The 14,585-nt window shown below is 50.6% G+C and overlaps 4 protein-coding genes across 4 annotated transcripts; 1 reads left to right on the top strand and 3 right to left on the bottom strand.

Moving 5' to 3' along the window:
* Nucleotides 1–2,990: 2,990 nt before the first annotated feature.
* On the bottom strand, nt 2,991–4,106 carry VFPPC_03436 (hypothetical protein; the record flags this gene model as incomplete). Its single annotated transcript, XM_018282937.1, has 1 exon — nt 2,991–4,106. The coding sequence occupies one exon, from the start codon at nt 4,104–4,106 to the stop codon at nt 2,991–2,993; it is 1,116 nt and encodes a 371-aa protein (XP_018147613.1).
* A 766-nt stretch (nt 4,107–4,872) lies between these two features.
* Nucleotides 4,873–5,205, bottom strand: VFPPC_17508 (hypothetical protein; the record flags this gene model as incomplete). Its single annotated transcript, XM_022429211.1, has 1 exon — nt 4,873–5,205. The coding sequence occupies one exon, from the start codon at nt 5,203–5,205 to the stop codon at nt 4,873–4,875; it is 333 nt and encodes a 110-aa protein (XP_022285762.1).
* Nucleotides 5,206–7,369: 2,164 nt separating this feature from the next.
* VFPPC_13465 (hypothetical protein) lies at nt 7,370–7,908 on the bottom strand (the record flags this gene model as incomplete). Its single annotated transcript, XM_022428878.1, has 2 exons — nt 7,370–7,425; nt 7,506–7,908. 2 exons carry the CDS (start codon nt 7,906–7,908, stop codon nt 7,370–7,372), a joined length of 459 nt encoding a protein of 152 aa, XP_022284616.1.
* A 2,316-nt stretch (nt 7,909–10,224) lies between these two features.
* On the top strand, nt 10,225–14,302 carry VFPPC_03435 (IKI3 family protein; the record flags this gene model as incomplete). The annotated part of the gene is made up of 4 exons (XM_018282936.1): nt 10,225–10,382; nt 10,463–12,180; nt 12,228–12,570; nt 12,625–14,302. The coding sequence occupies 4 exons, from the start codon at nt 10,225–10,227 to the stop codon at nt 14,300–14,302; spliced, it is 3,897 nt and encodes a 1,298-aa protein (XP_018147611.1).
* Nucleotides 14,303–14,585: the final 283 nt, after the last annotated feature.

Here is a 14,585-nt window from a genome sequence, read left to right as displayed (position 1 = left end):
ATGCAATCAAGCTGAGGCTACCACTACTACTGCAAAGGCCTTCCTCGATATGTCATCTGATTTAAAACCGCGCAGTCCATTGAATTTTTTGAGCACAAGTGTTGTCCTCCCATTCCCAAGTGCAGAACTGTCGAGGTCTAGACAACGCAGCATATGAGTTTGCCCGTCTCCAAGTGGCCAGGTTCGCAGCCGGTTACATCATTGGACCCCTCACCTCCGCCATCGACCCAACCTGGAGCGACGCCACACAATTTCGATCTTACCCCCCAACTTCCCAAGAGCTGGGTTGAAGGCTGGAGAGGTCAACCACTTTGCTTTGCTCTCGTCAACAAGCCACAAGGCCGCCTCCAAAATTTTGCTGGATCCAAACCCTTGGCGTAAGTAATTTGTTCGGTTCTTTTGTTATTTTGGCCGCCGCCCACCTCCCGAACTGGGCATCAAGACCGTCGTCTGGTCTTGACCAACTGCTAGTGCTCCTGCTGCATGTCCCTTGGTACGATTCCGGCGTCCGGTTTGCCAAAAATAATGACCAGACTGGACGTTGAACCGGCCGCACCTTCCACCGCTTCCCCATGACTGACACGCTCCTGCCAATAATAACCCACAAATCACCTGGCATTCGCTTAGCATGCTGCGTAGAGTTGACCAGACGGTACTCCGTACCTAGGTAGACTAGCTGTGGTAACTTAATCATTTTGTCCTTGGCAGCCACTGCTGTGTTTATCACCACATGCATTCTAAAGTAAACTATTTGATCCATCGCAGCTTTTTCATGGCTTCAGCCGTTTTGGTCAATCTTCTCCCATTGACAGCTCGGGGCCCTGCCCCTGGCTCCCCTGACAACGGCTATTTTCTCACAAATGAGCGTTGCATCCTTCACGAAACCTAATTTTGCCATCACCTTTTGGCTATTCCACTGCCTCAATGCTTTCCGTGGAAATTAAATTAGCTGCCACCCCCAGCAGTTCTCCTCCAGACTCGCCCACAGAGCGCCGAATGGGGTCTCTCGTCGTCCCTTGAATCCCGGCCTATCGGATCCAAACCCTGGCATCGCCACGACCCATCAGAATGGCCACCGAAAAAGATATGCCCTACTTGATGCCAATGAAGTTGATGGACCAGTGCTTCCCAGCGCAGGTGCCATGTCCATCATGCCCACGGCAATTAATTAAGCAGCCACACGCCCTGGTCGTTGCGTCAATGGCGGCCAGGAGCTTCCGTGTTGTGACATTGGGCAACAATGACCTCCAGTATTGCTTGCTTTCACTTGGTGACGGGGCATCAACTCTGCACTACCAAATATGCAGTCACGAGATGACCTGCCCAAGCCGGTACGTTATTCCAGACATGCAAGGGCCAGGTGACACAATTTTTGCTTAGAACTGAAGACTTTACTGTAATCCCCTGAGCTGTTGACGACTTTTTAGGACACTTTGTGCCACGGTTCGTGGGCAGTCAAGGGCGGCAGGAAGGCAGAGAAGCTGGTTGACCAATGCCCTATATGCCAGTTGGTGTACGTGAACCTGACGATCTTTCAACCTTTGAAGGCGATCAACAGTCAGGATATTGTGCTCAGGGCGCTCCAAATATCTAGCGTTTGGCTGTCAAACTGCTACACAAAGCTGCACTGAAATTACCACTTGGTCATGAAGCGTTACATGTTTGCCCTGCTGGTAAGGTGGTATGCTCCAATCCCCATATTGTGGACTCATCTTGCAGCCGGTCAAGAGCTGATTAACCTGGTACGTTGCCAAATGCAGGTCATGATCGACGTGCTGGTTGGTAGTATACAAATGATGCCAGGTCCGATTTGCTCTCCAAAAGGTACTCGCGGGACAGTCTAGTTCATGTTGTGCTGCCCAGAGCGGATTACCGTTGCAAAGGACCACCCAAAAACCGATACATGTCCGACATCAAAGACCAACTGAAGTCTTCTAACCGATGCTGCAGCCTGATGAGACCGGAACCTGTTGCCGGAACCTGTGTCTGAATCTGTTCCTGTTCACGAAGTGTTACTGAACCGGTCCGAAAAAACAGCTCCTCAATGATTTTGTTCCACTATTTCAAAAACAGTACAATGCTGTATGAGTATTTTATTACCCATGTCATGAGGAGAGAACATTTCGACGCCGACATGTTTGCGCCACTCGCTGTGAGGTACTGACTACATCATCCTTCGTCGACCTCGGCTATTTAAGACCCTTGGCCAGTTGGTTTACCTTTCCTTTGTCACAGTTGTGTTTTTTTTTTTTCTCGACACGAATGGACCAACACCGGGGTGCTCCGAAAATAATACCTGCGAACCGGCCCCAGGTAGACATGCTCGAAAAGCAAGTTGAAGGTACGTCCGAAGTATGTTGTGCCACAACGCCTATAATGGCCAAAGTCAGTGATGCCTCAACTCTGCGCCTTATCAGTACCTGATAGAAAAGTCGACGATAACAGGCTTTTGCGTTGGGTTCGCAGCAACCCAACTTTGCTCCGTCAACGAGAACATGCCACGGAGGACTTGTTACGCAAATCAAGGAGGTATCGAGCTTTGATGCCTCGGCTGCATACTCAGTTTCCGCCTCTTTTCTAAGGATACATATGTGTGATGTCATCTGTACGACTCGAACTATCATCCCCGTAACTGTTGGGTGGTGTGAAATGAGAAACTTCCTATTGAACTCCCCCACAAATTTGAATGTTGCGAGAGCTCTGTACATGTCAAAAATGAAGAGCAAGCGAAACTGTTCGCAAATAGCGGAGAGCAGCTAACACAGCTGTTCAAACAAAACATAATCAGTTTCACAGACAGTACCAAGAGAAGGCAGGCAGGCAGAGCGTGTTTGGAGAATTCTTATTACACTATATGCCGGCTGATGTTGACCCGACGGGCATTCCAAGTCGTCAACCCAGGAACTCGAAAGCCAACGATAAACGGAACGATATTGTGGTTGTTGTTGCACATGCAGACAAGACAACGACTAGTCTACTCAAGTATTGCATCAAAACATGACCTTGGAGGCTACGCTAAGCAGCCAAGCGGCATCTTTCCATCCGCCCTCATCTGAGGTTGGCGGCGGCAGTCGTTCGACGGGAGCATGCAGAACGCCTTCGAAATGTCTATGGGAGCCGCCACCACGACCAGTGCGGACCAATTCCTCGTCGTCCATGTAATCCTCGTCGTCATCTTCTGAATCCTCGTCGTTTTCGTCGACCTTGAACAAGGACCAGCCAATGACGTTACTGATCCATGATCCCTTGCCGGTTGTGCCATGTCGTACCAGCCTCCGCACAGTAGCTTCATCGTCCTGTGTGGTATCCCGCTCCAGCTCCTCCAGTTTCTCGTCAAGATTGACAAAGTCCGGGCCGGCAATGCCGACTTCGGGACCAGGGAAGTACGAGTCACCGTCTGTTGTAGGTCGCTCGAAAGGGGTTCCCAAATGGCTACGGGTTTCGGCCATGCTCTGTTTTCGGCTGTTGAATCTGCTGTTGAAACGGCTACCATTGGGAGTAGCATCGTCGTCGGCCATGGCTGAGCTGCCTCGACGGCTGGCACGATGGCTGGCAACTTCTCGCTCTCGGGCCAATTCCTGCTCGAAAGCTACTTCATCGGCATCCCGCATGCCAGCGAGGCTCGTAGAGCTCTGCCTTGAGACGAGCCAAGCTTGGCCCTTGTATTCTCTAGCCTCGGAACTAAGTAACGCTCCAGCCCTCAAGAGCCAGTCACTTTCGTTCTCGTTGCCATTGGGGAAGGCATCGTCGCGGCGTCGTCTCGGGGTCGATGCTCCAGATCTTGATTTTTTGCCGGGACCGGAAGCACCAAGATAGGTGGATGACTTGCTTTTTGACAATGGGCCGCCTGGGGCCGAGGGTGTTCGATGGTGGGATCTTGAACGAGGTGTCACTGAGCCGCGGGAGAGCAGTCGCGGTGTGGTAGGTGCGGATTTGCCTTGTAGATATGTTGCATGGGTCTGGGAGACGAGGGAGTCAGGAATGGCGTCGCTATCGTTGATGGGTAGCTTGACGGTAAGGGGGGCAAGAGAGAGGTGGTTGATGTTTGTTGTCGAGCGGTTCTTGCGCCTTGCGCGGTCGGAGTGCTGATTGTATGCGACGTCCATTGTGAGACGTCGAGGTGCGGTCAACTGGTGTGTTCTGGTGGGCCGATGGGACTGAAGCTGGGGCAAAAGTGTTGGGGACTGGAGGACGCGAGCAGGGTCGAGGTGTCTGTTTTGGCGAAGGATGTCTCCCAGTGCCAGTGGGAGTTATCATGCAAAAATGAAGAAGGGAAACAGTCAAGTCTGGCTGGTAGATAGGTTGGTCGTCGGGATCGGTATGAGAGAGATATTGCAAAGCAGAGCTAGCACAGGGGGGGGAGCAGATGAAATAGCTTTAACCGAATCAGAGGCGGCACGAGACGGGCGGTTGGCTGGCAGATGGCAGATGGTGCGCTAAAGATTTGGTGCAGGCTTCAACAGATCGGGACAAGGCGACGCGGGACGTGGGAACAAGGATGTCGGTCAGTCAGTGTCACCCATCGACATTGACTCCTCTGAGAAGAGTTCACTGGCATGCCTCAGCTTGGATGTGGCGGTTTGCGGCTTGGTTTAGCAGTTGACCAGTTGAGTTCAATGTTCAATGTTGACCCCTCAGCTCAGCCAGCCGAGGCCGAGGTTACCAGCTACATGCGAATGGACGATCGGCTACTTGTGCTTCAACATCTTTGTATAATGATAATTTTCATATTTATACTTGCATATAAATCGAAATTAAAATAGACATTGAAATTTAAATACACAATTTATGAACTTTCTGGTCTTTTTACACGTTTAATTGCATCTTTCACCTCTCAACTCCCATGCAGCACAACACAGTCAGAAGCCAACGTTAATCTCGCCCAGCATCGGCATCGGCATCGGCACAGTACGGAACCACAAGATAAAAAACACTTGACAAAGTCCACCCACAGCTCACTAGCATCGGACTCAGCGCCCAGCTAATGCAGCCAATTTTTTCATCTTGCATAATCGCCACTGCAGGATCGCAATGTAGTCCACGGGAAATTTTCTGGCTCGTATCGATGCGAACGGGTCTGGGTCCGGGTCCGTCGAGTCTATTTCGGGAATGGAATGCTGGCGAGCATGTTTTGCATGGAACGTTGCTGGGCCGTCTGAGAGTGGCATGTTGATGTGGAATTGATACTCGGTAGGTATCTTGCATGTACGTGGTGTGATTTATTGAGGGGATGAGATGATGAATTGCCCATGGTGTTCACATTGATTGAATGGCTCGGCAGTTCATGAGCGGGTTTGACGTGATCGAGGCACAAGTACGACTTGTCTCCTTCTCTTCTTCAATTTTGTTTGGTGCTGAGATTAAGTGATGGTGTCCATATTCGCGATATGTCAGGCGATTTGGATCAAATACTGCAACACACCCGATTGTGACGCTGTGGGAAGAAGTATGAGTGTGGATTTCCATGCCAACACAGCGCATTGTTACCAAATACTATGCAATTGCAATCTAGGCAGCTAATGATGGTGTTCCAGTTGGACGGAGACGATCAGCAGCCAGACGTATTTGGTAATTGTGTCCCATCGTACACCGTATTATACCCTGGCTTGAGATGTGACCATCTCCGAAGATAGCTGAACCGCGGAGACAACCGGAGCGTGAGCTTATCTTGACGAGCATGTCACTGAGCTTATCAGTTGGCTTCCATGATGGTAATTAGATATCGACGGTCTCCTTAGAGAGGAACTAGTCGATAGATTATAGACCAGCGTGAATGTAATAATGGCTATAAATTCCAGGTACGGGAGAGCTTTACATGTCAAAGCAAGGTTCAAGGTTTCCATACATGCTGCAAGAACTGCGATATGTTCATCATGTGGCCTCTGGGACATCTGGACATTTGCGAGCTACAAAGAGGCCAGCTTGGTATATAAGAAAAGAAGAAAAACGCAGACACAATGATTAACTTTATATTAAAACCCACACCAGCCGTTTAACAAACTCTTGGATCCATGAATGAAAGGACATCCACACTTGACGTCTCTTTTGATGTCCATTCACAGTTTTCGCCTACTAATAAACAACCTGAATATAACTAGTGCCTGAGCAGCGCCGCTTTTGCCTTGAGCAACTGTGGCTGCACTATTCCATTTTTGGCGACCTGACGGATTCTACCTCAACAACTTCTCACCTAATTATTTATAGCTTTATGCTTCCCTACGGCATACTTTACTGTTCAACTTCAAAACGGTACACCAAAACGGATCTGTTAAATGTTGACTTCCCAATTCGAGTTAACAGTACCGCCCAGGACGAATTGGGAAACTGAGGTGCAGTATTCGTCCTCGCAATGCCACAAGTATGGACTATGGAGCATCGTAAACTAATGTTGTCAGACTGAATATTTCATATTTCACGGGCACAATATGGCCAAGATCCAGACACGATATGTATGGCGCAGGTGATTCGCCATGGAAACGGCCACCAGTACGGAATACTTGGCGCTTCAATGTTGGCTAATAAATAGAATGGCGACACCACGTACTTGCCAACGGTTTTGACGATGTATTCCTGTAGTATTGCTAAAGATTTGGTCTTGTCCTTGTAGGTCTGAAGTTGGCTTTGGTGCCTCGCCTTAAGGATTTGGAACTTGCCAAGGCTGTCACCTTACAGTTGCTGTATGTTAGTGGCGTTTGCCTGGGCTTAACCCGGCGTTGGCTTGACTGGTGGCGTTAAGACCGGCTTGTGTATAACCTTGGGGTCAATATATTCCTAGACTTGTTGATTCTTTGCGAACTTGCGGATTATACTTATCCACACGTCCTAGTTACCGGATCCTTTGAGGATAACCCGGGAAGAGACTTCGAGGTTATTAGCGGCTATTGTAATTGGTGGTGTTTAATGCAGTGGAAGCTTTGGTAGACAGAAACCCGGCGTGCAAACCGGGCTTATAACTGTCACACAACACGATTGATTGGATAACTGAGCAACAATTGGGAAGAAGATCCCCTGTGAATCGGGCAACGAGAGACTCTTGATTTTCTACCTAAAAGAGCGGAATTATACGACATTGTATACTTGTTAGAATACTGCTGCTTACGCAGCAGTATTACGATATTCTATTGCCACTTTGCCACACTTGCATGTTTGCTTAACTGAGGCAGCTTTGTCTGACAATAGCATACTGTGCTTGCTTTGAATGAGCGACTTAATCTTGACAGAGGATGTTGTTGCCTACAATGCAACAACACGCTGTGTTTCTTGAAATGAGAGACACGATCTTGGCAGAGTATGACAACGACCGAAACATAATGTATGAAACTCAACAAGCCATGTTCATATGAACCGTTTGAAACCACGTGCGTAGGTTTTAAGCCCTGCGACACACGCCGGTGCAAGTGTATAACCCTAGCGTGCCGCAAGAATCTGTAGGACCCATTAGCTAAACTGCCTCCGCAGCTGCTCGACGAGAGCAACAAAGGTACATCAAGGGGAGATGAACTAACGTGGCCTAAAAGTGCAGTCCGTGACGCCGATCATGCATCTTTGCATGTAGGGGCAGTAGTCACTCTCAGCAGAACAATTGCAATAGAACGCCCGTGAAGCGACATTGGACTCGCCGGCAAGAATCTTCCGGCATTCGTCTTTGCTGAAAGCGCCATTGCAGGCAATCTCCAGAGACGTAATATTGTCTACGTCGTAGTTCCGCACAACCTTCTCCGCCTGCTCCAGAACGGCGACTTGAGCCTCTGTCAAGCTGCCCTTGCTAGCCCGATACTTGGAGATCCTGTCGACCATTACGGGAGCAATTTTGGCCAAATAGGCTTCCTTTTCAACAAATGAAGCTGTTGCGCTTGAGCAGGTTGCGGCAATGGCTGCGGCAATATAGCTGGCAGTGGAGAGATGCATGGTGGATTTTGTAAGTGCTAAGATGAGAAACGTTCGCGAGTGCTTATTCTGGAGAAATCTTTGACGAAATTGACAACGGGACAAGGTGAAGAAAGCCTATTATTTATAATTGGAGAAACTATAAGATGGACTGGCTAAAGAAGCAGTCAAACGATGAATACGACGATGAATACCATTATTAGAAGTTTGCTGGCGAGGTAAGCGACGAAGCAACGGCAGATAGTTCAGTGCGGGAAGTGGGCAGAAGCCTAGCCTAGAAACTTCGTTAAATTCGTTAGATTTGCCAGCGAAGCTAACACGAGATGCGTATGGGAATCCTTGGGTTCTACGCCTGTCTCCGTGAGCTCATGTTAGCTGACAAAAGGACTGCATCTAAAAGGGAAAATTGTTTGGCCAAGACATGATAGCCGCCAAGAACGCTGCTTCGCATTGTTGGGCTCCGCGGCACCCGCGGGTTTTTAAGGTAGATCTTGAAGATGCTTGCTTTGTCGTTCTTCCTGGGAAAATGGTCTGTAGTACTAGGAAATTGTTTTGTGCATACTTATGACCTTACTTACTGTACTCTGCGGATATTGATTTTGATCTGGCCCTAGCTTCCGGGTTTATGAGCATGATTGATTATCTGCATGCTTTGCAACGGGAGTGCTTGGGCTGAGATCAAGGAAGGGGGCAGCGCGCCTAATAGTCCAAAAAGTTAGTCTGGACACCTTGTGAAAATGAACATTGAAGTATTAGCGCTGCGTGGAACGCCCTGAAACTTATGCCGAGTCGAGAAGTTGAGACCTTGACGCAGCCTGCTTATGCTGGTGACTTCTTTGTTGTAGCTAACCACTTTCGCGAGACCCTTTACGCCGCGAGCGTTCGCCTTAATCAGAAGTCCGCCTTGGGTGGTTGTATGTTTAAAGTCCAAGAGAACTTTACGACCCTGTTATACTTGGCTGCACTAGTGGTCTTAGCAAGAAAGCACAATGTGCTGCGACAGACAATCGCCTGCTGAAGGGCGATTGGGTTGGGGTCTAGTTTAAGTTCTTGCTTCCGTTTGTTCCCGCTAGCTTTAATAGGTATAGTAATAAATAGCTTATCGCCTTTCTCCTTGTTGATTGTATCTAAGCCTAGCTCTTCATCACTTATTATCAGATAACCGCATATGACCTGGATAAACTTCTTGGGATCCTCGTGGACATCGAACGTGGCCCTACTATATAGCCTAGAACGGTTAAAGACCCATGTCTCTATCTCTGTCCCAGTAAGAGTAAAGGCGTGCCCGAATAGGCGTATAGGCTGGCTTGCGAACACGTTTCAAACTACGCTACCAACCTAGAGCCACAGAGCTTTGTTTTTCTAGTACGATTTCTTAAACTTGCTGACTACTAATACGTGTTTCCGGTGGTGCTTTGCGTTAGATGCGTTGTCTCGTCTTATTTTCACGAAAAGATCTAGCTGCCGTGATGCCTCGGTCCTAACCCTGTTGCCCGCAGCGCTCCTGTAACATGCGGCTTGTTCGTTCGAAAACAGCTTGTGCTGCAGTTCTAGCAACTAGTTGCATATACATGCTGGATTTCCGGAGGCATGCCTAACAAATACCCTCTTATGATTTTAAGCCTATGGACTGTGCGTTTGTGAAGTTGCTGGTTTGGGACGTTACGTTCTGGGGCTGTTGGGTGATGAGTGGAGGAGGGTTGTATTCCCTGAGCTGAAAGGACTGGTTCTGCAATTGATGGTTGAAGTGCATTGGTTGGCGATAGATTCGGGTTTTCATGTGCCAGACAGCTTGCTTGCTTGCCCACGCCACAAGCAGCAAGGCACTCCGCGATGCAAATGTCCCCTAAATCTGAGCGACCGGAGGGCTGTAGCTTCATATAATACCCCGTCCACCAAGTTGAATTACAGTAAAGAACCGTTGTCCTATATTGGGACTGACGAACGGGGTTCATCTGTGTGTGACAGTGAGCCCTGTAAAAGCGGCACGGGCACTAAACCCAGTACGTTCTCCGCCACAGGCAATCTCAAACGTAGAACCAATGACAGCCGTGCCAATCCAAAAGCGCCACTCCATCCCGCCAATCCGCTCACAATTTGTGCATCACTAGCGCCGATCTTGGGCAGAACCTCACCAGACCTCACAGACAAAAATTTAGTCGCCCACGTTGCGCAACGACACTCAAAGTGAGACCGACGCTCACATCACCACCACCACCTTTGCTCGTCAACATCGCTACAAGCAGTAGCAGCCACTTCCGGCTTAGCTGACCTTTCTTCTTGATGCGTTAACTTCTTGATGCGTTAATTTTGCCCGGCGCCGCATTTTCTTCCGCGATGCGCAATCTTCGCAACGTCCGCTTTGGGCGGTGGAGCCATCCCGATATCACATCTGCTTGCTGGGACCCTGAGAAGGATGAAGTACTTTGCACCGTTGGTCCGACGGCGGAGAGCTCGAATATCGAGCTGGTGAGGGTTTCTGAGAATGACACTACGTAAGTTTGCGGGATGAGATGACGTACCTGCTGCCGAGCCTGAGCCTCACCCGAATAATCACCTTGCTGACAGTCACTAGATCACACACATCAATAGCAAGCTGGGATGCTCCCAGTCCAAGTCCAGACTTGCCGGTAGATAGAGTTGTCAACATCCAGCATATCAGTGGCTCAGGAACGACGTGTCTAGTCCTGGAAGGCGGAGACATCATCACAGTCCAGGAGGACCAATTCTCAGACAATGGAGCTCACATCGAAATCATGGGATCGATTGACGCCGGTATCTCCGCCGCGCGATGGTCTCCTGACGAGGAACTGCTACTTGTGACCACCAAGGCAAACACAGTCATCTTCATGGGCGCCACGTTCGACCCCGTCGCCGAAGTCACCATGACAGCAGACGACCTCAAAGCCTCCAAGCACGTCTCCGTCGGCTGGGGCAAAAAGGAAACCCAGTTCCAGGGCCGAGGTGCCAAAGCCCTTCGTGACCCAACCATTCCCGAAAAAGTCGACCAAGGTCTGCCCAGCGTGCATGAGGATGCTGCGACAACCATTAGCTGGAGAGGCGACGGTGCCTACGTGGCAATCAACTCAGTCCAGGAAGGGAGCAGACGAGTCGTCCGCGTTTATTCTCGAGAGGGCGAGCTGGATAGCGCTAGTGAGCCGGTCGATGGCCTTGAAGGCGCACTTAGCTGGAGGCCCTCTGGGAACTTGATGGCGGGTATTCAACGACTAACTGATCGGGTCGATGTTGTGTTCTTTGAGCGAAACGGCCTTCGTCACGGACAGTTTACTCTTCGATCTCCTGGATCGTCCGTCTTGTCTCACGAAAAGATTTCCCTGGAGTGGAACTCAGACTCAACTGTACTCGCTGTTATTCTCAAAGATAGCGTGCAGCTCTGGACCATGGGCAACTATCATTGGTACTTGAAGCAGGAAATCCCCATCACCGCCGGATTTTCGTGCCTAGCTTGGCATCCTGAGAAGGCATTACGGTTTGCCTCTGCGTCATCATCTGAGACGGTCATCGTCGAGGAAGCCTTCTACACAGCCAGAGGCTCATGCTTGCCGCCACATGATATTGGCGCCGTGGCAGTCATCGACGGGGAAACCGTCAAACTCACTCCCTTCAGAACGGCTAATGTACCGCCGCCCATGTCTCTATTCAATATCGCTGCCGAATCATCAGTGGTGGACGTTGCCTTTGGACGACAAAACTCTTCATTCGCTGTGCTACACCGAAAGGGTGTCGACGTCTACGAGTGGCCCATCAAGAACGGCCGCGCTATAAAACCTAGCCTCAAGTCGAAAATTCCATTTTCCTCTGCCGGTATCTCAGACGGACAAGTTCCGCTACGCATCGTAAGCACTGCAGAGGGCCACTTTCGCTGCTTCGTATCGCCGGGAGATTCAGACGTGGTGCATTTTGCAATCGACGCCAATGGCGGGACGATGGACATTATTGACAGCCAAGACGCCATCGTATCCACGTCAACTTACGAAGATGAAAACTCGTTGGAAGCGTACGGACAGGACATGTCCGGCAACTTATACAAGCTTTCCGAGACGGCAACCGACCTGCTTCCAATCCAATTCCCTGTCCACCTGCCCTGGTTTGAAATTGTCAAAGTTGATGGCGAGATTACTGCCTTTGGATTATCAAGGAATGGTCACATATACGCCAATTCACGAATGCTAGCCAAAAACTGTACATCCTTCGTCCTCACACCCAGTCATCTCATCTTCACTACGAGCAACCACTTTGTCAAATATGTGCACCTGGTTCCCAATGTCGAAGGTACATACATACCCTGCCCTTGCATGAACTTAACTAATACAACATAGAACTTGAAGTGCCCGAGGACGACCCTGAGAAAGATGAGCGATGCCGCAGCGTAGAAAGAGGCTCGCGTCTTGTCGTCGCCATCCCTACAAACATGAGTATTGTGCTTCAAATGCCTCGAGGAAACGTCGAGACCATATTCCCTCGCGCCATGGTCGTCGCTGGTATTCGAAACTTGATAGACGAGAAGAACTACTCACGCGCGTTTGCGTACTGCCGCACCCAACGTGTTGACATGAACATCTTGTACGACCACCAGCCGGCACAATTCTTGGCTAATGTAGGCTTGTTCCTGGATCAGTTAAACGACCTGACGTATATCGACCTCTTCCTCTCATCGCTCAGGTAAATCTACGCCACACTACTTCCATTCACTCTACTCATGCTAACCAACCTCAGGGAGGAGGACGTCACCGAAATCATGTACAAAGACACCAAGAAACTGCGAGCTCAAGCTGCCGAACCTCCCACTCCAACCAAGTCATCTTCCAAAGTCAACACCGTTTGTGACGCTATTCTCAGGGGCCTCCAATCCCGCAAGGCCACCAACCTCCAAAACATCATCACCGCACACGTCTGCAAATCGCCACCAGCACTAGACGACGGCCTCACACTCGTCTCCGAACTCATGCAAGAAGACGAAAAGGTAGCCGAAAAGGCAGTCGAACACATCTGCTTCCTCGTCGACGTGAACCGGCTGTACGAGAACGCCCTCGGCCTCTACAACCTCGACCTGGCGCTCCTCGTCGCGCAGCAATCCCAGCGCGATCCCCGAGAATACCTCCCCTTCATCCAGAACCTCCATGTCCTCCCCGAGCTGCGGCGCAAGTTCCAAATCGACGACCACCTGGCCCGTCGCTCCAAGGCCCTCTCCCACCTACACGCGCTGGACGTCTTCGACGAATTCTGCACCTACACCACCAAGCACGCCCTCTACCAAGACGCCCTCCGCATATACCGCTACGACCAACCCCGTCTCCAAGCCATCACCAACCTCTACGCCGCACACCTCGAATCCAAATCCTCCTACCGCGAAGCCGGTCTCGCGTACGAATCCCTCAAGAACTACGCCAAAGCAACGTCCTGCTACCGCGCATCCGGCGCGACTTGCTGGCAAGAATGCCTCTACACGGCACAGCAGCAAAACCCGCCCCTATCGCCCGAAGCAATGACCGACCTGGCCACCACGCTCGCCGACGCCCTCTACGAAGCAAAGGACTACTCCGCAGCCGCAACAATCCACCTCGAGCACCTGTCCTCCCTCGAAACAGCAATCAAATGCCTCTGCAAGGGCTACCACTTCGCCGAAGCGATGCGCCTGGTCGTCCAAAACTCGCGCCCCGACCTCCTCGACTCCGCCATCGACACTGGCCTCGCTGACGCACTCTCCAGCACGACCGACTTCCTCGCCGACTGCAAGGGCCAACTCCTCGCACAGGTCCCCCGCATCGCCGAGCTGCGCCGCAAAGCCATCGAAGATCCATTGTCCTTCTACGAGGGCGAACGACCAGGCGGTGTCGACATCCCCGACGACGTCTCCATCGCGGCAAGCTCCCGTGTTTCCACGTCAGCCTCCCTATTCACGCGGTACACCGGCAAGGCAGGCAGCGTTGGTACCGTCGGCACAGGCGTCTCCCGCGCCACGAGCAAGAACCGCAAGCGCGAGGAGAAGAAGCGTGCGAGAGGCCGCAAGGGAACCGTCTACGAGGAGGAGTACCTCGTCAATAGTGTGAGGCGACTCATCGAGCGTGTGAGCGGCACAAAATCCGAGGTAGAGCGTCTTGTGTTCGCCCTCGTGAGGAGGGGTATGGCCGAACGGGCGAGAGCAGCGGAGGCACTCATGAACGATGTAGTGGAGGCGTGTCACAGGGCCATTGAGGATGTATTTGCTGTTTCTGCGGTCAACGACGAGCAACAGCAGCAGCAGCAGCAGCAGCAGCAGGCAGATGATGTGGGAGAATATTCGTGGAAAGCTACCGGTGGGGATGCCGTCTTGCAGGAATGGATGGAAGGTCGGGCCAAGAAGCAGGAAGCGCCTGTTATTACGGCCCTACAAAAGTTGACTTTGCTAGGTTGAGATGACACTACACGGGAAAGATAAGGTTGGACACGCTATTTTGGCAAAACACATCTACAAAGCATCCATAAAGACAGTCACGACGTATAGAGCATAGTATGATGAAAAACTTCTTCATTTGTTACTTTCCTCATTCCCCACCATAAAACGACAGAAATTCATCATTCAAAGTCGTATACATCCATCCATGCCAAAAATACCCAGTTCGCCTCCGCTATGAAACAATGTTCTCCACAAGCCCAATACAGACAAGATAACACAAAAAGATGTCAAGGTTTGCAAC

The sequence above is a fragment of the Pochonia chlamydosporia genome, chromosome 2 (genome assembly GCF_001653235.2).
Source record: "Pochonia chlamydosporia 170 chromosome 2, whole genome shotgun sequence".
NCBI lineage: Eukaryota > Fungi > Ascomycota > Sordariomycetes > Hypocreales > Clavicipitaceae > Pochonia > Pochonia chlamydosporia.
Note: the sequence above shows the minus strand (reverse complement) of the source record. Positions and strands in the feature narration are given on the sequence as shown.